This window comes from Periplaneta americana, chromosome 4 (assembly GCF_040183065.1).
Source record: "Periplaneta americana isolate PAMFEO1 chromosome 4, P.americana_PAMFEO1_priV1, whole genome shotgun sequence".
Lineage (NCBI taxonomy): Eukaryota > Metazoa > Arthropoda > Insecta > Blattodea > Blattidae > Periplaneta > Periplaneta americana.
In genome coordinates this window covers 47,548,027-47,569,807 of record NC_091120.1, presented here as the reverse complement: position 1 = coordinate 47,569,807, position 21,781 = coordinate 47,548,027, and the positions used below count along the sequence as shown (strand labels likewise).

At 34.2% G+C, this 21,781-nt stretch overlaps 1 protein-coding gene across 7 annotated transcripts in view; it reads right to left on the bottom strand.

The window, feature by feature from the left end:
• rdgA (retinal degeneration A) overlaps positions 1-21,781 on the bottom strand; it is a 727,627-nt gene that overhangs the window by 49,933 nt on the left and 655,913 nt on the right. For all 7 annotated transcript variants that reach the window (XM_069823282.1, XM_069823283.1, XM_069823288.1 and 4 more), the window contains 4 exons: positions 15,141-15,270; positions 10,981-11,108; positions 5,296-5,477; positions 392-566 (listed from right to left, as the gene is read on the bottom strand). In XM_069823282.1, the coding sequence (XP_069679383.1) occupies positions 392-566; positions 5,296-5,477; positions 10,981-11,108; positions 15,141-15,270 (615 nt within the window). The remainder of the gene's footprint in view (positions 1-391; positions 567-5,295; positions 5,478-10,980; positions 11,109-15,140; positions 15,271-21,781) is intronic.

Here is a 21,781-nt window from a genome sequence, read left to right as displayed (position 1 = left end):
TTGAGAACCGTGCAAATAATATTGTTAGTAAAGGAAACAGGGTTTGTTTGGTGTCATGCTTACAGTAATCAACGGCTAAGGTCATTATTGTCTTTTGATAATTTAAATTCTCTCCTGCGCTATTTGCTTCGCACGTACACGTGAAGTACGATGTGGCAATGTTGTAAGCTGCCTTGCCCTCTCTATCTGTCTCTCTCGACGCAAACGCTAGCAGACTACCGCCTTCTGAATTGCCGTCGACTCTAGTAATATAAGTGATATAATTTTTATAGGTTTGTTATTACTCTACACTGCAAAGTCAGTGAATCAAAATAAAAGTGAAAAAATCCTTGTAAATTAGGAAGAATAAGTTCAGAGGAAGTGCAATTAAATGAATATGTTATCTACTTACGCCACCCCATCCTAAAGATCTTGCCAAATCATTCCCTGTTCCAAGAGGAAGAACGCCAACAGCTGGTGCAGGAGAGATGCCAATCTGATCTAGGATTGAGAGAACCCAGCCGACAGTACCATCTCCTCCACAGGCTAAAACTCTTAGGTTCGGCACTTTTCGAAAAAGTTCCAAGCTAAAATCAGATAGCAGATAATCTATTTTAACAAACCATAATCATCTAAGTTACTGAAAATTAAAGTAGTTTTGTACCTTCAGTGAAGCCTACTTATTATGCATTATATTTGTACTTTAAAATTATTATTTTAATCTGCTAGCACTCAACATAGATAAAACAACTTCCATTCCGCAAATCAAGATTTCAGGTATAACTCCCTGTAAAGTTGATTTGAATAATTTCGAGGGAAAAATTGTTCCGGAGCCGGGTATCGAACCCGGGACCTTTGGTTCCCGGGTTCGATACCCGGCTCCGGAACAATTTTTCCCTCGAAATTATTCAACTTCCATTCCCTTTGCTTTAAACAAAACAGGCCTCCCACTATGGAAACAACTATAATTTAAAAATTCATAGCAATAATTGTACAAATATCTATAATAATTGAAGAGTCCATTGCTAGAATGATGGATGTCATTTGGAATACATTTTGCAGGAAAAGCAATTGAAAGTTTGAAATGCTTAGCGCTCAAAGCTTAACTGTGATTTTCCGATCATTACTGGACAATGACTATCAGTGTTAATGCCATATAACTCTCTATGTACATTCTATATGTCTTAAGCTATGCATTGACAGTCTTGGTTCATTTTCGACAAGAAAGTGACATCCACCATTCTTGCAGTGGACTCTTCATTTGGTATAAATCAATGACTTTCCCAAAACATGCTATGGAATGTTTTATATAACATAATATTTTTATCTCGAAAAGGAAGCAAAAATGAGCAAAATTGTGTTAAACTTTTTTGTTTGAAATATCTCAAAGAATAACCTCCTGAAATTAATTACATTACTTACGTTTCACTCTCATCTAACAGTATGAGACTTCTAGGTTTAATTCTATTCTGTAGAAAATTATAGCAAATATGGTAGTAACTATGCTCCAAATATGATTTTTATACTAGCACAGTGACGTTTAATTTCTTGATTAATTTAATGAAATATTAGAATTTAGAGTAACTAATATGAAATCCAATTTTCATTATTCAATTAGAAATGAAGCCATTGGCATTCTTGCCTTCAAGTATATTCAAGTTTCGGATATACAGGATGATTCACGAAGAGTTTCCGTCACTTACGGAGCTTATTTCCCCCAAGTCATTTTGAGCAAAAAATGTCAATGTTTACAGTGTTATACTAATTTAAAGTTGTTTCTAAAATACCTTTTTTCTTTAGTTTGAAAGGCAAAAGAATATAACAAACAGAGAATGAACTATTCAGAAGTATCATTTCTTTAATTGGATAGTATTCTGAAGCTAAAAATGTGTTGTCAATTCCTTAGTTTTCATACAGATATTTTTATCAATTTTTAACTACAAACTTTCATTATTCTTAAGGTGCGTACACACTTAGCGAACGAACAACGAACGAATGATGAAGCAAAACTTCGTTGTTCGTTCGCTGTTTGAAGCGACGTACAAATCATCAGCAAATTGTCAGAAAACATTCACATTCGCTGATTATCCGCTATAAAGGCAGACGAAAATATAATTATAGCAAATGCAGGCCTGTTTCATAAACACAGTAATAATATTAAGTTATAGTATTGCAGTCATGAAAACAATTTTATTAACCGACTAAATTCTGTTTCATAAACGTTTTGCACGAGTCATAAAATACGTACAGTAGCCAGATGATTTGAGGTTAAGGCTGACAAACATAACCAAGTTGGTCTGCACTCTACAGCTATTTATATTATTCTCTCTGTTAACAGTTGTTGAATGAAATAAGTTTTGAAGTACTATCTTTAATAGCAACAGCAGAGTAAATCGTAATATGTGTGAAGGTTTGGGAGACAATTTATTTCAGATAAGATTGTAAATCACTGCAACTCGAAGTTATTGTTTCTGTTATTTGATTCAGTTGATTTACGAGTAAAAGAAACAATATGATAAATCTAAAATATTGTGAACAGATAGTTATCATTCCTAATTGTTCACGTCTCTGCTGTTGTAAAGTTTGCAATTCCAAAAACAGTGTATCAGTGAAAATGTTAAGCAGTGAAAACTTTTGATGACAATATTGTACCAGCCTTAAGGACAGTGTTAACGACAGGATTAGTGGACCCTGCAAAGCGTCTTATGTAAGATATTTCAAGTTCCGTTATAATTCGGAATACTGCGCAAGTACTTATATAAAAAGGCTTAAAAATTATTGGTGCAAGCGTAAATAAATACACATAAAAATTACTCTTTTACCAAAAATAAATAAGTAATGCAATAACGACATAAGTACTTACGCGGTGAAGTCGTTCCTAGAAAATATAGTGTTTGAGTTTGAAGGTGTGGATGTTGTAGAAGATTAATGTTATGACGAAATTAATAAAAATACTGAAATTGTCTTAATGGGTTTTTATTGCTGATTATGTTGTAAGTAGTATTTTCAAGAAGTTACCTGACTATACAAAATGCAAATACATATGTTCTAATTAGAGATTGTGATGTGGAATTGTGGATACGGTACCTATAAATCTCGTAAGTTAATTTTAGTTTATGCCCTCAATAGGGGTGGTTTAAAGTAGTCCACATATTTTGTAATAGATCTACTTGTTGATATATGTCTGCAAAAGATTTTGGCTCACCAAGATCTTCACAATGTTAATTAGTGAAGAGTATATAGATTCAGGTTGTCACAAGTATACACTGAAAAAACATTTCAATAGGTACAGAAAATATTAATATTACTGTATTTTGTTATGTAGATGTCCCATAGGCATATATTTCTGAACAATTATTATAATTTTAAAAATTACGAGAAAGGAGGGAAAAACGTTAAGTTCAATCATTCAAATAACATAAAATAATGTAAAATATACAGTAATTACTTTCTAACAGTTCTATACTGTAATTGAATTTAATTTAGGTTTCATCCTTTCCAATTGTTCCTCTTTTACAATTAGATAAGATAGTTTTCAATTTCAGCCTGGTCCACCTACATTGGCGCCTATGACAGTTTGTAAGTATGGAGAGGGACTTTGTTAGTCATTCATTTTGTCTCTTATGCTTTTTAAAATGGGGAAAAGACCTGAAAAAAACTTGAAGGAACAGAGTTTTTTGCGAAAAGTTCTCGAATTGAAAGGTCAACTATTTCATTATATTCGTAACTTTCTTGCATACGGTTGTAGGATATTCGTTGTCTAAAATTTCTTGGACGTCGGACAAACACTCCCTCTTCATCACTATTTGAGTCAGAATTATCCATTTCAAATGGTTTCATGGTTTTATCTTCAAAATCTAACCCTACATTGGCATTTACTTTTTACAAATTATTAAACTATTACTTAAAATACAGTCATGGAACTAACGTTAATATTATTAATAAATTTAATTATCTTTGATGCTTTATGAAACACTTTAGTAATATTATTATTTATTTTAGTAATAATATGAGCGTTTACAGTAATAAATAATATTATTAAATATTACTTTTATGAAACAGAACAGTAATAATATTACTTAATGTCATTACCTTTTTAGTAATATTACTTTTATGAAATAGGCCCCAGCGGAAAGTTTCAGTACACGGATACCTCACTGACAATAATTATCTTAAAATACTAAAAAGAGAGATTTGTCTGTGTTTGTCGTATGCGCATCATGCTTACGAAAAGACACTTTTCAATGCCAATAATTTATTTTGTGTGCACAAGGTTGGAACTTTGTTTTTTCTGGGCATGAATTTGTCCAAAAGGAACGACATATGTTTATACGCGAACCAAGTTGACTCGTACACTTCATCACTCCCCATTCCAGAACTTTTTATGGAATTCTGTCTTTCACTCCAGAATGATGTCAGTAGGGATTCAATTTTCTTTTTGACTTCTGCTCCCTACAATAAACAAAAAACATATATCCACTGAAAATAAATAAACAAAAATAATTTTCAAATTTTGCACGTGTTTGACTCGCCTATCTTGCAGCTAAACATCTTTCCAATAGGTTCCCAAACATCATGTTTTCTTATTTTATTGTGGTAAGTAGGATACTTGGGATTCCATGAAGTTTCCTGCTCCCTATATGCATTAATAAGATTTATAACAGCGTCTTCCGTCCACTCCAGTTTCGACATCCTGTTAGTGAAATTGAACTAAGCGCTGCGTTCTGCTACGAACTACAAGCTAGTGGCAAATCCCGTCCACAACGAATACAAACTTCCTTTGATGTACCGACAAGCGACGGATCACTTCCGAAGGCAAACCAAACGATCGGTTTGCCTTTGCTGCGACGTACACACGTACCGATTTCAATCAACGAATGCAATCGTTTGTCGTTCGTTCGTTGTTCGTTCGCTAAGTGTGTACGCACCTTTACACGCATTTATCACAAGAATTGTTACAAATCACACGACTTTAGCAACTTGATTCTTTACTGTTCAATTTTGAATTCTAATTTGCAATCTTAAAGAATTTACAAGAGTGGCATGATTTGTAACAAATTGTAACAATTGTCGTGTGTAAGAAAAATGTAATTTTGTAGTTAAAATTGAAAAAAAAAAAAAAAACTGCTTTGGAAATATACTCCGTAAGTGGTAGTAACTTCTCGTAAATCACCCTGTAGGTATATATACACCTAATATTAGGATATACTCTATGTAATTCATATCAAATATCACACACATTATAAAAAATACTGGCAATGGACTATTAACCACAGACTTAACATTAAGAAATGACATTAAAATTCGAGACCATACCCCATCTTTGGTCCTCCTTGTGTAAGATCAAACACCTGTCTAGGATTGAGAAGCCACTGAAACTTTTGTAATAGTTTTGCTCCCTGATTGCCTCCGGATTTAGGATTGATGAACACAAGTACAGGTTTCACACTTGCAGACGGGATTGGTTTTATCACAAATGTCTTCTGATCTTTCTCGTTCTGAAAATAGATAAGCTCAAGATTAATCATAATCACAAGTAAGTGCGTTTGAATATCTCTTGTAAATTAACTTTAAAAAATGTATTTGAAGTGATATGGGCCTTAGAACTTTGATGTTAATGTGTATTTCTTGGTAGTCTTTGGAAATTACTAAAGGTAAGGTTATCAGATTTCAAATTCTTGGAGAAGGATATTTTAATCATAGTTGCAAACTATCTTTTCGTGAAAATTTATATCGGTATTTTGAATTGTGACTTTCTACCTCAGTAAGAAAAATTATAAACAAATCGTTATAAAATTGTATGTTCTAAGTTACTGTATTGGAAGATGGGCTACAAAAATACTTGCTATGTAGTTTTCCAATTTTATTATAAGGTCATTCGTAAAAAAAAAAAAAAAAAAAAAAAAAAAACTAAATCCACTTTTTATTAGTTCGAAAAACTTACAAAATTATAAGAGTTATTTCTATTTAAAAATTATGTAAGTATAAGTATAACATATTCTTCAAATAGAAGACCCAAATTGACATTACTATCAGTGGCGTATACTGGTTAAAGGGTTTGGGCTACCACTGACCCTATTATTACACAAAATATATTTTAAAATCCCTATAATAAAATTCCTTACATATTTATGTGAATTCCAGACGTCTTGATTGGGACGAAAATACGTTGATGACTTCGTCCTTGAAATTACAGTTGGGCCACTTGCAAAGTTTCTGTAGAAATGACTTTTCAATGGATATTAGTGCCAAGCCGGATAAACGTTCTTGTGTATGAGTTGATCTACAGTAGGATTTTATTCTCTTCAACGCAGAAAATGTCCTTTCTACCGATGCTGACGTAGCTGGTATTGACACAATTAATGTTGCCAATTTAAGGACTTCAGGAATAACTTGGTTCAGCTGGTTTTCATATATGGCAGATAATATTTCATGGATAGGTTTGTTCGAAAAATCAAAGACTTCTGCTGAATATATTACACTTAATTCATTTTTCAAACGTACTTGATCAAAGTGACTGTTATAGGACTGAAATAATTTGTTTAGTGCCTCATTCGGGAAGTTTTCTCTATAAGCAGAAAATTTTTGAGAATCTAGAAGATGTGTGAACTGAAGCTTTCCATAATCAGAAAATCTGTCAGTAATTTCCATGTGCATACGATCTAGTATGCTGTAGTACAGCTGCCTGTATTTCAATTCATCATCTCCTTTTCTTCGCTTTAATGGTGGTTCCATTGTATTGGCTGAAGAATTTTCATTTTCCATATTACTCCGTATGGACGGAAACCCACTACGTCTGAACTCGGATATAGTATTTTTTTTAACTTTGATACCTCTTGCAAGTAGTATGCTATGTCTAGACTTTTTGTCTGAAGAATATTGTAGAGCACATCTGTATGTGCGAACACTCTAGCATAGACTTCAAGAAGAAATATATTCTGAAACTGTGCGAAAAAATTCAAATATCCTTGAGCCTGCACATTTACAGCATCATCCCAGTTTTCTTCAGAGTTATTACAAATGGTATTTTTTAAAGAAAGCAGTCCGTGTTTCTCTGTATTCCTTTACTATATTTACAAGCTGAGATGTAAAATTCATTCTAGTTGGTGCTACTTTTGGGAGTTTCTTGTTCATAAATTCCTTGAGTTTTCTGATCTTTTAGGAGATGATGAGAAAAATTCAGCTAAATACCCGAAAGTGTTTTGAAAAAAATGCGGCATTCTGGAATGGATGAAGTAGTTTGTTGCAAAACTAAATTGAGAACATGGCTGTAACAATGGACAAATAGTGCTTGAGGATACTTTTCTTGAACTTTTGTTTTTAAGCCATTAATATTTCCCGCCATAACTGAAGCACCATCGTATGTCTGTGTAATTAACTTATTGCCGACATTGTATTCTGCTATAACACCTTCCACATGCTGAAAACATTTGTGAATCCTATAAACCGTTCTTGAACATTGGCAGTACTGTCGACGTATCTTAAAACAGTGGACAATTGACTCTGATTAGAGCAGTAACTTGTTTCATCAACAACAATGGCCACAAAAGGTTTTATGTTCTTTATCATAACCCCACTTATAGCAAATATTAAGTCATTCTGAATTGCGAGAGAAGTACCACGAAATACTGTTGAACTCTCAAGATGATTGGCCAGTAAATGGTCAAATTCACTTAAGGAACTCAAATATTCAATATAATTTCCTATATTGTCTGATTCCCCACTCTCGTTATGACCCCGAAAAGCCAATTCTTGTTTTCCTAGAAAGCAGACTGCGTTAATAAGATGCAGTAAAATCTCCCGATTTTTTTTTTCACAAGAGCATTGTGTTGGTTGATGTGTAGAGCTTTTCGCTTATCTAGCTGTAAATCAATTCTTCTCTTCCCAAAGTTTGCAAAGTTCATGCTACTACAAATATGAGCTTTTGATTTGTCATATTCTAGGACTGCCGTTCGAAGGAAGTTCATATTAGAAAACCCCTCTTTTGACCACACATTAGTTTCGCGGCTAAATAACAAACATGGCCAGCAAAATAGTATAGACAGTTTAGAAGTACCACACAACCAATTCCACTTACCATATGATGTCGAAGTGAAATGGCGTGTGTACTCTCGCTGTTTTTCTTTTATGTCCATGGACAAATTTAACTCAGGAGTTGGTCTTTCCATTTTCACAATTTCAACTTTCTCGTTGTTATGTACGACGGTTAAAAGGCACTTTTAATAAACCTTCTATTACACAGTCATTTTCAACACAAACCTCTCCAGAAACTTGTTCTGCCATATTTTTCACAATATCACTTAATTGGGAAATTAAAAACTTAATAATTCACAATTAATATGTCTTAGACACTCGAACAAATCACAGATTTAAAATAATGCACTGCAAGAACACAATCACATTCAATTGCTAGCGTACTAAGAGTATTGCTGCTTCGCGCCTGCGAAGAAACCGATCACGAGAGCGGCAACTCGCCCGCCTACAGTGCACGATGGAAACAGATGGGAGTGGGGAGGACGGGCAGTTGTGCGAAGGACAGCGTGAGCGAAACGGTCACAGGCTACCTCACGTAGCAAGCGGTTTCTCCAGCGATGCCGCCTTGACAACTTGTTTCTTTTCGAGAGCAGAGAGCGCATATAAATCTAACAATTACTTTAATTTTAATTACTATGGTAAAACTAATAATACAAAATTATTACATTATGTTATATTATAAACTTTTTCTTTTGTAATTTCCTTGGGCTACCGCTGGTAGCCCCGGTAGTCCACAAAATACGCCCCTGTACTATACTGTTTTCGCTGTAAGCAAAATCCTAATATAAACATAAGCACATTGCTGTCATACTCGTGATTGGCTCCCAGTCGAAGCACTCACATGACGCAGGAAAATATAGTTCGTATTTGGAAACCATGATCTTGTATTATTTGAAAATAAAAAATTGAATTCTAGTTGTTAAATACGATGAAACATGCAACTTCATTCATATGTAAAACGCTATGTAAAAGATAAGCTTCTTTTATATTTTGTTATGTGGTATGAACGCGGATGTTCTTGTAGTCTGTTCTTGTCTGTTCTTGTAATAAGCTGGCGTCACTTGAGCTCCTAGTTATTCACGTAAGCACGTGATACTGAAATATGGTTTCTGCATCCTAAGTGTACATGGTTATTAAACATAAGAGTGGAAATTCTCTCAAAAGCGGAGAAAAACAAATAGTCTTAAATGTATATAAGTTAAATGAGTTGAATCCAACGTTGTCCATTCAGAGCAAATCAATCAGACCGCATGTTCCAGCTGGAAGGGATAACTGTCGCTGTTGTGGACTGTCTCGTCATAAATCCTGCCGACGATAGTTCTGACGACTCCGATTGGAAGAAATAACTCCTTTGTCCGGCAGCGATTGACCTTACACTTAAGTTTAAAATAATTTAATTACAGTAATTATAAAGTAAATGTTTCATAAGCAAACGAATGCATAGTAGTGAGGTTAAGCCTACTTGACGAGTAACGGGAAATGTTTAACTTGAAACAGAATGTACAACTGTAGGCGAGAATACGTACTGAGAATCTATGGCGCCAAACAGCGGCCAATGAAGCCTCACTTCAGTCACGTGCTATTGTTAAATTAGGATTTTTCTTACAGCGAAAAGATTATAGTTTCAAATAATGATGATGTTAAGTAAGCTACGGTAACAGACAAAATGGAGGCGTAGGAGTATACCAACCCCGGGCCATAAGCTGGAAACGGTGGAACCAAAAAGGTGTACTAGTATGGCCGTCAAATTACCCATAGTTCGTCTCTTTTTCCGGTGGGTTTATCAGCTGTTTTGTTCATATTATTACGATTACAAATTGTTTCGTGTTGTTGTGAATATTTCAAAAGTTAGTCAAGTTCAGCAAGTGTTATTTTTTATAATAAGCTAATATTCTGTTCGGCTCAACTGTAGAATATATCCGTTGATATGTCCCCCTATGCTTTAACATATGAAGGAATGCCAACATCCTTCTTGATAAGAGAAAGAATGTGGAAATGAAGTGTTCAGTCCATGTCACAACCATAACATTTTTAATAAATATACAGTGAAATATTCATTTATATAATAATCTGCTAGTAGTCCTGTTACCTCCACATCCATTCTAAACCGTTTATGTATGACCAAAACCGACAGTACCAATTTAATATTTGGCAATTGGCGGTATTTCGCGGTGGATTATGGGGCGTAAAAGGTGTAGTTTGACGTCATATCCGTCGCACCGATTTCAACCATATTTGCCTTGGTGTACTCCCTCCTTTCTTTTTATCCTCTCAGGAGTATATTGCCAACACTGTTCTTCCAATACATAGGCCTACTCTTAGGACCATATGCAAATTACAGCAATTAAAACAGCTCTCAAAAATTTTCTACAGACCAAATATTAAATACAAAGTTCGTCATATCAACAGACTCTAAAGCCGCAATCGAAGCCATCTCTAATAATTATTTTACTAGGCCTATAACTGCCATAATACATGCTATTTAATCAGTGACCAAGTTCCTGAAACCAAAATTACAATAGAGTGGGCAACAATATATCCCCGCCCTCGGATTGAAGGAAATGAAATGATCGATATGGAACCACCTGACATTCGCTTTACAGTTGGGGAAAAACTATAACACTTAATCAGCTCAATCGGATTCGAACCCACACCCGAGCGCAACCTCAGATCTGGAGTCTAATTTCCTACCATCTCAGCTATGCTGATAGCTGAACTTTTATAATAATGTACTAATAGTACGTAGTATTTTATTTGAAAATGCTTTCAACTACACAAGTTATCCAGTGTCGAAATTCTACATGGACGACAATAGCAGAAAAATTTGCCTGAAGTCCTCTACCAGGAACATGATATTTATGTGTCGTGAATTACCTACTATACGGCTTACATACAGTACTAAAAACATTTCACCAAATATTAAGTGTCAACCAGAATCGTTTGTCGCATTTCTTGAAAAGCACTTACTTTTTCTTTGCTCTTCTTTTTACTCGCTGTCTTCTTTTTCGGCGATTTTCTTAAACTGGACTTGAAACTGCCTCTACGCGGGAGTTTCACAATCCATGATGGAGGCACTATGATACCACTATGTGAACCTGGAAAGAGGATTTGATTCTTTAAGGGGAGAGAACGGTAGCCTATTTGTTGGCAAAAATGAGTAATGTGATATGTGTGGAATACATTGCATAACATTTTGTGGGTACTTGTGCCTTATCGGGTGTTGAGACGCCGTTTTTAAACTTCCTGGGCTCTGGATTTTTAAATCATACGCCCCCTTTGATTGTTGTTTCCGGTAACTTCATTTTTTGCTGCATTGCCAGACAAAAATGGATATAAATTCTGAACTATTAAAGATACATGCATGAAATTTAGAATACAAATTTAGAACATACATTAGCACACACTATTGTAGGCATGTCGTTGACGTAAAGACTGCTTGTGAGTGTTTCGGGACGTCAAGATTGATCACTTCCGAAGTCCCGAACGTCAAGCAGCCTTGAATTGCCACAGTTGTTTATACCTAATTGAAAGTTAATCTACTATGGCAACTGTTATATATGTATAAACAATCAAGCAGCCTATTTGAAATATCATCTCTACCTTTCAGTGTATAATAATCCGTTCCCCAATCTTTATTTAATTACTAGGCCCTTATTAAAAGACTAGGAATTTTCTTTTCATATGTTTGAGATCAAGTGTACAATCTCAAAAAAAAAAAAAATAAAATAAAAAATAACGTTATGTTTTATGTTTCTTAGAAATGTAAATTTATTTGAGAACTTTTTTTTTTCTATTTATATAACCATAGGTAATCATATAATACAGCCAGAACATTTTGATAACTAAGATGCTGTTCTGTTTTGTTTTTTCGTCTCATTTAAACATTTATAATGTTATTTATTTCAATGATGATGTTATATGTTATTCAAAGTTATGAACTTTCCGCACTGACCAAATGCTATTTCGAGAATGATGAGCGAGACTCGAAGAGAACGAGAATGACGAGATGAGACTCGAAAGACAAATGCAACGAACACAGCGAGCGAAAGTGGCAGTTAGTTTTGTTAATCTTTACTGCATATGTGCCCTAACTGCAGAATTTTTTCAACATTTTTTTTTAATGTTAGTGACTTTTTTTTGAAGTGTAGAATTATACTGAACTTTAAAAATCAAAACAACAAATGTCTCAGGAGGTTAATTATACGCAAAATACTACAAAGGCGCTTTCAGACTCAAACATAATTTTTAGGCATTTATAGGCAGTTCATTTAGGCATTTTAGATCTTATAGAATTTTAACGGGGGGATCCTGTGGATTGTACATGAAATGGAGAAATACCTGAACAACATACGACTAGGACGTAGGAAACAAAATAGGTACAGAACTAGAAATCCGTTTCCTAGTCATAAATAATCAAATTTAAACTATCTAGGTGACCTCTTCTTGTTCTGCATGCCCATTAATGAACGTATGAGACCAAATTTAGGTGCGTGTTAATTTTATTGTCAATTTTGAGTTTATGAAAATCTGTAGAATGATAGAGGGGATGATATTATTATAACTTATAACTATAATCAAAATGAAATGTTTCAATAACCGAGAAAATCACCTTTGTTATCTTCGGAAACCAATCATTTTAATTATTTAATCTACAAAAAGTATCAGTGAAACTGAGCGTCCAGTGTCAACATTAAATTCCAATATCATTATCACAGGGAGGAAAACTGCACTGAAAAAAAAGATAAATTACGAATGATTGCTAGAGTTACTTGGCGTTATAAAATGTTGAATGAATTCGTAATTCTGGAACGGCGCTCTGTTTCACACGGCAGATCGTACATTTTCTTAAAACGTCACTATCAATACTCCATATCACCGACAGCCACGCCACACCTCTATTACAAACCGCATTTCATATTTCTTTGCCATAAACATGACAGTCACGAAATATTAATCATATACGTAATATTAAAGACAACAAATAACCATACATCTGTATTAAAACTGTGTACTAGCTTCAATGCGCTAGCTAACAACAAAATATCTATCTTCATCAAACCTTTGTGGCTCATGAACTTCACTCTATGATTTATGGTATTAATTCAGCAGAGCCACGAATTCAATCCATTACATGCATGATCTAGTTGACAGAAACGATGTTCTGTTTCAATTCTATTTCGGATTATGCACAACGTGATTTAATTGGTATGTAAAGTGTGATGGATTCGTGGTTGCTTCTAATTACGTAGTCACTCCACACAAATCACAATCTGGGTTTATTTTGACAGGTACAAGGAAATCATTAATGAAACCAATGCTCTGCTAGGTACAATACTAGAAATAGAAGGTTTGTGAATGTTTGAAATATGTAGTATGTAAATAAAAATATCTGAAGTAATTACAATACAATAAAGACATATTTTGAATCTTCTTAATAATGATGAAAACTAGGATGTAAATTAATTTTGGAACTTTGATTGCAAGTTTGAGTTGTAAGTGTCTATTCTGTCTCTCATGACTGTCAGTGGAACTTAAATTGCAATCCTGAATGGTAAAGTGTCGATTCTATTTCTCATTTTAAACTGTGGAACTTGGATTGCAAAGTATCGATTCTATTTTTCACTTTAAGCAGTGGAACTTGGATTGCAAAGTATCGATTCTATTTCTAACTTTTAAACGGTGGAACTTGGATTGCAAGCCAGAGTTGTAAAGTGTCGATTCTATTTTTCATTTTAAACGGTGAAATTTGGATTGCAAGCCAGTGTCGTAAAGTGTCGATTCTATTTCTAATTTTAAACGGTAGAATTTGGATTGCAACCCAGAGTTGTAAAGTGTCGATTCTATTTTTCATTTTAAACGGTGAAATTTGGATTGCAAGCCAGAGTTGTAAAGTGTCGATTCTATTTTTAATTTTAAACGGTGAAATTTGGATTGCAAGCCAGTGTTGTAAAGTGTCGATTCTATTTCTCATTTTAAACGGTAGAATTTGGATTGCAAGCCAGAGTTGTAAAGCGTCGATTCTATTTCTAACTTTAAACATGCAACTTAGATTGAAAGCCTGAGTTGTAAAGTGTTGACTCTATTCCTTGCTTTTAACAATCTTACCAGTGAAACTTCGATTGTAAGACTGCGTTGTAAAGTGTCGATTTTATTCCTCATTTTAACAGCGGAACTTTAATTGTAATTCTATGCGTAAAGTGTAGAATTCATTCCTCATTTTTAACAGTGGAACTGTGATTGCAAGCATGTTGTATAGAGTGTTGTATAGAGCGGAAATTTAATTGTAAATCTACATGTAAAGTGTCCATATTATTCCTCACTTTAAACAATGGTACATCGATGTCAGCCTAAATTGTAAAGTGTCTACTCTATTCCTCATTTGAAACATTGCCTGGTTGTAAAGTGTTTAATCTATTCCATGTTTTAAACAGAGGTACTCTGATTTTAAGCCTGAATTGTGAAGTGTCTACTCTATTCCTCATTTTAAATCGGAACTTTTGACTGTAAGCCTGAGTTGTAAAGTATCTACTCTATTCCACATTTTAAACAATGGTACTTCGATTGTAAGCCTGAGTTGTAAAGTGTCGATTATATTCCTCATTTTAACATTGGAACTTTGACTGTAAGCCTGGGCTATAAAGTGTCGATTTTATTTCTCTTTTTCAACATTAGAATTTTGCATAAGTGTACAATTCTTGTAACATTTGGAAAGGAAATATAGATTTAAAAAAGTTTAAAATATCAATCGTTAAAAAAATTAAGGATTAATGAAAAAAAAAAAAAAAGAGTTGTAAACACAGTTTTTATTTCTTCCTTTCTCTTTTTCATATAGTAGGTTTCTATTTATTTTTATTGTAAGTGACATGCTGAAGAAATTAATTATTACGAAAGGCATACAAAATAATGGGAAAGTATGTGTCATTCTCATGACAATGGATTTTGCGTATCTAATTTACAAGAGTTTCTATGGTTTATTTGAATTACCTACTCATTGTCAGCTATAAATATGCTACTCTTCAGTCAGTAAAAACTGCCCTCTTCAAGATGCTTCACTTACTCGTATTTCCACTGTAATTCAACTCTGCAGTTTATGAATGTTTCATTATATGCCAGCACTGTTTACTTACCGAGATTGCATTCCTCTCCTATCTTCTGAATGTTAAAGCACGTCTCTTTGTTGTGATATGCTGTCTTGCACCAGGAACAGCAGAGGGCAACAATCTCTTTGGAACTAAATGAAAGTTTTGATTGGAATGACTGAAACAAAGAAAATTAAATATGAATTACAGCAGTGTGAGGTAATATTTCGCTCTTACTGCCTCCAATATTTTTATAATTAATTTCAGAACTAGCCTCAATAATTTAAACATATATTTTTATTTTGACTGACAATATACGCATATTTTATGTGTTGGGGACAACTGGCCACAGAAAATTGGCCACAGAGGCAACTCGCCACATAATTAAAATTCGTATCAAAGACAATTCGCCACATAATTGAAATTCGTATCAAAGACAATTAGCCACACATTAAAATTCAAGGCAATACTCAAATTCGCAGCAATCTATACTAATAATAAATCTGTAGCCGAAATTTTTCCAGTAATTTTCGATTTTACAAAAATAATTTGTCCTAACATATACAATTAACCACCCTGAAACCGAAAATCGCTTTTTTGAAATTTTTGTCTGTCTGCCTGTATGTTTGTTACCTTTACACACGATAATGGCTGAACCGATTTATATGAAAATTGGAATATAAATTAAGTTCGTTGTAACTTAGATTTTAGGCTATATGGCATTCAAAATACATTATTTAAAAGGGGGTTTATAAGGGGGCCTTAATTAAATAAATCGAAATATGTCGCTTATAATTGATTTTTGTGAAAAATGTTACATAACAAAAGTTTCTTTAAAAATAATTTCCGAGAAGTTTTATTCCTTGAAAAATTTTTATAGGACTGATATTTAATGAGATAAATGAGTTTTAAAATTAAAATAACTGCCATCTAAGGCCGTGTAATGAATTAAAAAACAAATGACTTCGTCTATAAGGGGCCTTGGACAGCAACAATCGAAAGCTATGAAAGATAGCCTACAGATAATGTTCTGTGTATGAAGTAATATCAGAAGTTAAATTAACCGGTTTGTATAATTAATTATTAATTCACCATTGGAAAGTGTAGTTTCTCTAGATGGACATAATGCTATAATGTTATTACAGTAACTTCTGAGTGAATCGAGGACAGGTAAGATTAAAATAGCTTCTTATGCACAGAAAACTTGATAGGCTATTCTGTACATTCGTTTCCTGTATTTCCTAAAATAATTTTTATGACCAAATGAGTGGTCTCTGGATCAAAATGATCGCATTTTAATTATGCAAATACAATTTAAATTAAGTAACATAATAAACGATTTATCCTTATATCAAACACGAATGTTCCCTGGATGAAATGTCCTATTTTAATTACGTAATTACTTTATATTTATTTCTAACGGGTGCAGCGGAGCGCACGGGTACGGCTAGTTTATAATATATTTCTATGGTAACACAAGACAAATCTAGAAGATGTAAACTAAATAGGAACTATGGGGGAATAAATTCGCTTCACAAAATCAGAAAGAGGCTCTGATAAATTAATATATCTTGGCTACATGTACACGAGACTTAGAGAAAATAAGAATGGAGTTGTTTGACGCTGTGAAATACGTGGAGGGTGTAATGCAACAGTCACGTTATCAGAAGATGGAAGCAGTGTCGTCAAAGAATCGTCTGAACACAAGAATCATTCTGCAGACTGGAGAAGGATTAAGGTAAAGGAATGTGTAGAGAACATGAAGGCAAGGGCGGGGACTTCCCGAGAACCAACGTCTGTCATTATTCAAAATGAGTTACAGCGGAATGCAAGCGAAGCCAATGTGAATCTACCGAAGAAACCATCTATTAAAAAACTGTGCGTCGTGCCAGGAAGCTGCACCTACCACCTGAACCAAGGAATATTGACGAACTAAACGTTATAGCCGACAGATAAACCAAGACCGTACAAGGAGAAAGGTGGTTGTTGTATTTTGAACCGGAGGACAACGTGAAACTTATCATATTTGCCACTAATTCACATTTAAATAAATTGTTACGGTCCCATTTTTGGATAATGGACGGTGTGGCAAATTGTCTATTTGTGACAAATTGTCTATCTGTGGCGAATTGTCCCTATTACCAATTTTCTTTGGCCAATTGTCCCAGTTACCAATTTTCTGTGGCCAATTGTCCGGAACCGATATTTTATAAATACGAGCAGAATGAACAGAAAGCATTTCATGGAGTCAGTGTTATTACAATAAATAATTGACATGACAATCTTTCTCAATGACTATTTTGTTTATGACGTCATTCCATTTTCGACCAATTAAGTGAATGAAATTTTGATTGTAGTCATACATCGCGATAATTTTTTCAGCTCGATTTAATTATTTTAAAATGTAGACTATACTATCACGAAACAGAAATCTCCTTGACCGCATCACGTATGACTTGTGCTCGACACTGTCTTGTGCATAATAATTTCATCTGAGTTCTGACACGAATATATGAAACAGGAACATAGATGTAGTTGGCTACAGTACAATTCTGTGTATTTGAAGTCAATTACGCAGATCTCGGTAAAACAAACTGCTATCTCGAATTCCACTTCTACACGTTGCTATTCTTCCTCAATTTAACAATGTGATGAGATGTTATTGGCCAGATCCATTTGGCCGCTTGCGTGGCCTGGTTGCCTACCACTACCCACCACCCACGCTGCTTGTTAGTGTTTGGTTGCCATGACAACCGCTCTATCTCTCTCTTTTCTCCTTCCTTCTTCCTGCCCTACTGACAAGTGATGCATCAGCAGCAGTTTTCAACACCCAACTCAATACGCTACACATTGACTTCAGTTTCAAGAATCCGCCATTCAAGGGGATGGAAGCAAATAGGTTCAACTAAATCTTGTTATAGATATCCGGTACGAAGAGTTTGAATATAACTCATGTCAGTCAGATTTAATATAGGTCATTGCTTCTTTTTAATACTGATGGTAACGGTAACAGTTTCGCTCATGGAACAAGTACCACGAATAGCTCCTGACGTGCGTACACAATTAAACTGTGAACTGCAGGAACTCCGCATGTCCATTTGAGCAATTTTTTCAGGAGGTACAAAAACTTATTAGAGTCAGCTCCGGATATAGTGAATCTCTGCGGACTTTCATATTTCGTTCACTATATCCGAGGTTCACTAAATCCGAAGTCTCTCTCCTCTAACCTTAAATAACAGGAATGAATGAAATTGTGAACAAGAAAATAATAGTACATTATGCAACGAGCCTATAATGACAGTAATTAAGAAGAGAGTATGGATGTTTATGAAACGAGCGCAAGCTCGTTTCATAATTTTCATACGAGCTTCTCAATTACCATTATAGGCGAGTTTCATACGACTTTTTATGCTCGACCATATTTCTAACTTGAAATTATTCATTTTATTTGTATCTAACTGACCTTGAGCAATACCTCGTAAATTGTGAGATGTGCGCAGACGCGAAAGTATTGATTTTTTCCGAGGAACAGATGTCCACATTGACCTTGATAGCCTATAAGAATCTACAGAGTAAACTAAATATTAACTTTGATATAACATTGAAATTAAATTAGACATTGAAAAACGAGATGACAAATTGAATTTATTTGAATATTATTTACAATTAACGCTAATTATTATAGTAACAGAACACAGCCTTCTGCGACAGTATTGGATTTCCAGCCTCCGTGACTTTTCGCTAATTCTCTTTCGATTGCATATCCGAGAATAATCGATACTTGCGGTTTTATAACGGTACAAAGCTGACTTGTCATTGACTGAGGTTTTATAACGGTACAAAGTTGACTTGTCATTGGCTGAACACCTGTACTTTAATGAGTAGGTGTACTTTAATGACATGCATTAAAGGACTGCTACCAGGTATATAATTACTACATTTCGGCATGGTCGAGCATAAAATACTATACAGCAGCGTTTCTCAAACTATGGTCCGCGGACCACCTTGTGGTCCTTCAAAAATGGCAGAAGGAAAAATAAAATTCAGACGAATTGGTATCACTCTATAGCTAAAAATTTTAGAGTTTGGAAATGACACATGGCAATCGCCTTTCACTTTTTCTCCCAGTACTGACATTTTATGAAATTTATTACCCTATAAGTCTACCGACTTCTGCTCTACTTTCAACAACAAAAGAGAGATTTAAAGCACTATGAATGTGGTGTTTCTCGCCATATTTTCCCTCCACATCTGGCGCCGCGCCTGTAACCCAGCCAGGGACCACCCAAATTCATAATAGAGGACCGACCCTTTCCAGAAATTTATGACTTTCTTAATAGTTTTGCAGATACCCAGTCTGCACATTGAAATGGTCACGTACTGTACGTCGTACATCAATAATACAATTCTGAGGTCACAATTTGAAATTCATTTTCCAAGTAAATATGACGAATTTTCATGGGTTCGTGATGACTTTCATTGCGATATTGAAACTAACAAACTTTCATTGAGTGAAAGAGAACAGTTAATTGAACTCTCGAATGAGATCTGACTTAAAAATGAAATTTCAAGCGGAAGGTATGGTTAATTTCTGGACCTCATCATAAGTGAAAGGAGAATAAAGTGAACTGTACAATGGTGCTTTAGGGATTATAATTCAGTTTGCTTCTACGTATCTGTGTGAGAAAGGGTTCTCATTACTAACTCTAATAAAAACAGAGTAGGCTACCGAAATCGACTCGATGTATGTGACGATCTCCGACTTAAGCTTACCAGCATACGTCCAAATATAGAACTGTGCAAGAATCGGCAGGTTCATCCATCTCATTAATGTACCAACATTTATTTATTTATTTTTTTTTAGTTAATAAGTTAAAGATTATCCAAACTCTAATAGCCTTGAATTATTAAAGAAACAAAAATACATTTTCTTCTATTAACATTAGCTTAATTAGTTAATACTAGTATAAAATTAATTTAATTCCATTAATTTTAATTAACAAATTCTATTTTAAAATATAAGTATACTGGTATTAAAATACGCTACAAACATGATAAATTTGCTTTCGAAGGGAACAAGAGTAAGGTGGTCCGCGGAACTGTTCTGACTTAAAAAAGTGGTCCCCACTTCAAAAAAAGTTTGAGAAACGCTGCTATACAGTAATTAAAATATTTCATTTTTGTGGAATGGATTACACTGTATACTGTTATTCACAGTTGATTTACTTAAACTATGCAGTCGACCCACGTCCGCTTGCGAAAGACCACGTTCAATGTCACTTATAATATTCGCCTTATCTTCCAAAGAAAACACTTTACGCTTCGACATTTTTATACAGTACATTCACTGTTCGAACACTAGAAACAGACTGATCAGGTAGAAATGACAAATACTGTTATGACTGCGTACTGAGCCTTTGAATTTCCCGGGTCACTTAATGAAAACTGGGAGGGGGTTGATGGAGTTTGAAAGCCATCGGAATCTTACCTTCATTTATGCTCTGGATAATGTCCGTCTCCTTTTAATAAAATAAGAAAATTTCATTTTTCGTTGTTTGAATGCTATCCGTCATAATGGAAATGTTTTTGAGAACAAAACGCAACCCGTTGACGGTGGAGGATTAGAAATAACAGTAGAGTAGTGTGCCTGAGAACAGAATGGTAACCCTTTGACGGTGGAGTGAGGCAAGGTCGTCAGACGTTGCCTGGATTTACAATACAGCTCATTGTCTAGGAATCACTAATCCTACCTTTGTCCTTTGACTAAAGGAGTAAGACTATTAGAATGTCGTCCTCGACATTTTCTTTCAATTTTACACAAGGTATGGCTTCTAATAAGAATTTGTCAAGACACAACTCTTGTAACTTCAATTTTTAAGGTTCACTATAACCGAAGCGATGGTTCACTATAAACGGAAATATTAATGTACTTTTTAATGTATGTGGGTCGGGACCAACGATTTAGATTCACTATAGCCGAATGTTCACTATAACCGAGTTCACTATATCCAGAGTTGACCGTATCTTCAAAAGCGTTTGATATTTTGAAATTACTATTTTTTTATATTAAAACATAATAATAAGTTCTAGTGTTTGACATACATCAACTGTAATTTTTTCTTTAGTATTTTCTGGAAAAAAACATGTGAATTGCTTGGAGATGTAGGTTTTCTGTAATTCACGACTAGTAACAATAGAAAAGCATGATCTCAAATCTCGCTCAGTCCTTTTGGCCATTTTTATGATTTACACATACATATTATCAGTATATTTTAAGCTTGTTTTATTAAAAAAACGTCTAGCCTTGTTTAAAAGTTTGTGTTATTGTGCATGTCACTTGAAAACTCGCTCAGTCCGTAGAACGATCCGTAGAATGGACTTAACGCTTTTTGGAATTTCACTCTTTAATCATTTTGTTTCTTTAAAATAATTTTTATGTGAAGAACTTTAAATGTATATTTAAGGTAAAAAATTAAGAAAAGTACACAAACATACAAAAATGCAAAATTTTATGACTAGCATAAATCTACTCAATTCTTCAAATTCCTTTAATATGCCTGTACGTAATGATTACTCCAAATAAGACTAACATCATACAAGAAGAACAACTACATATAAACTGGGTGACGTTTCAGTACATTGACCATGAGTTCGATGCTAGATGGCTATTTTAATGTGCGCTAAAACAA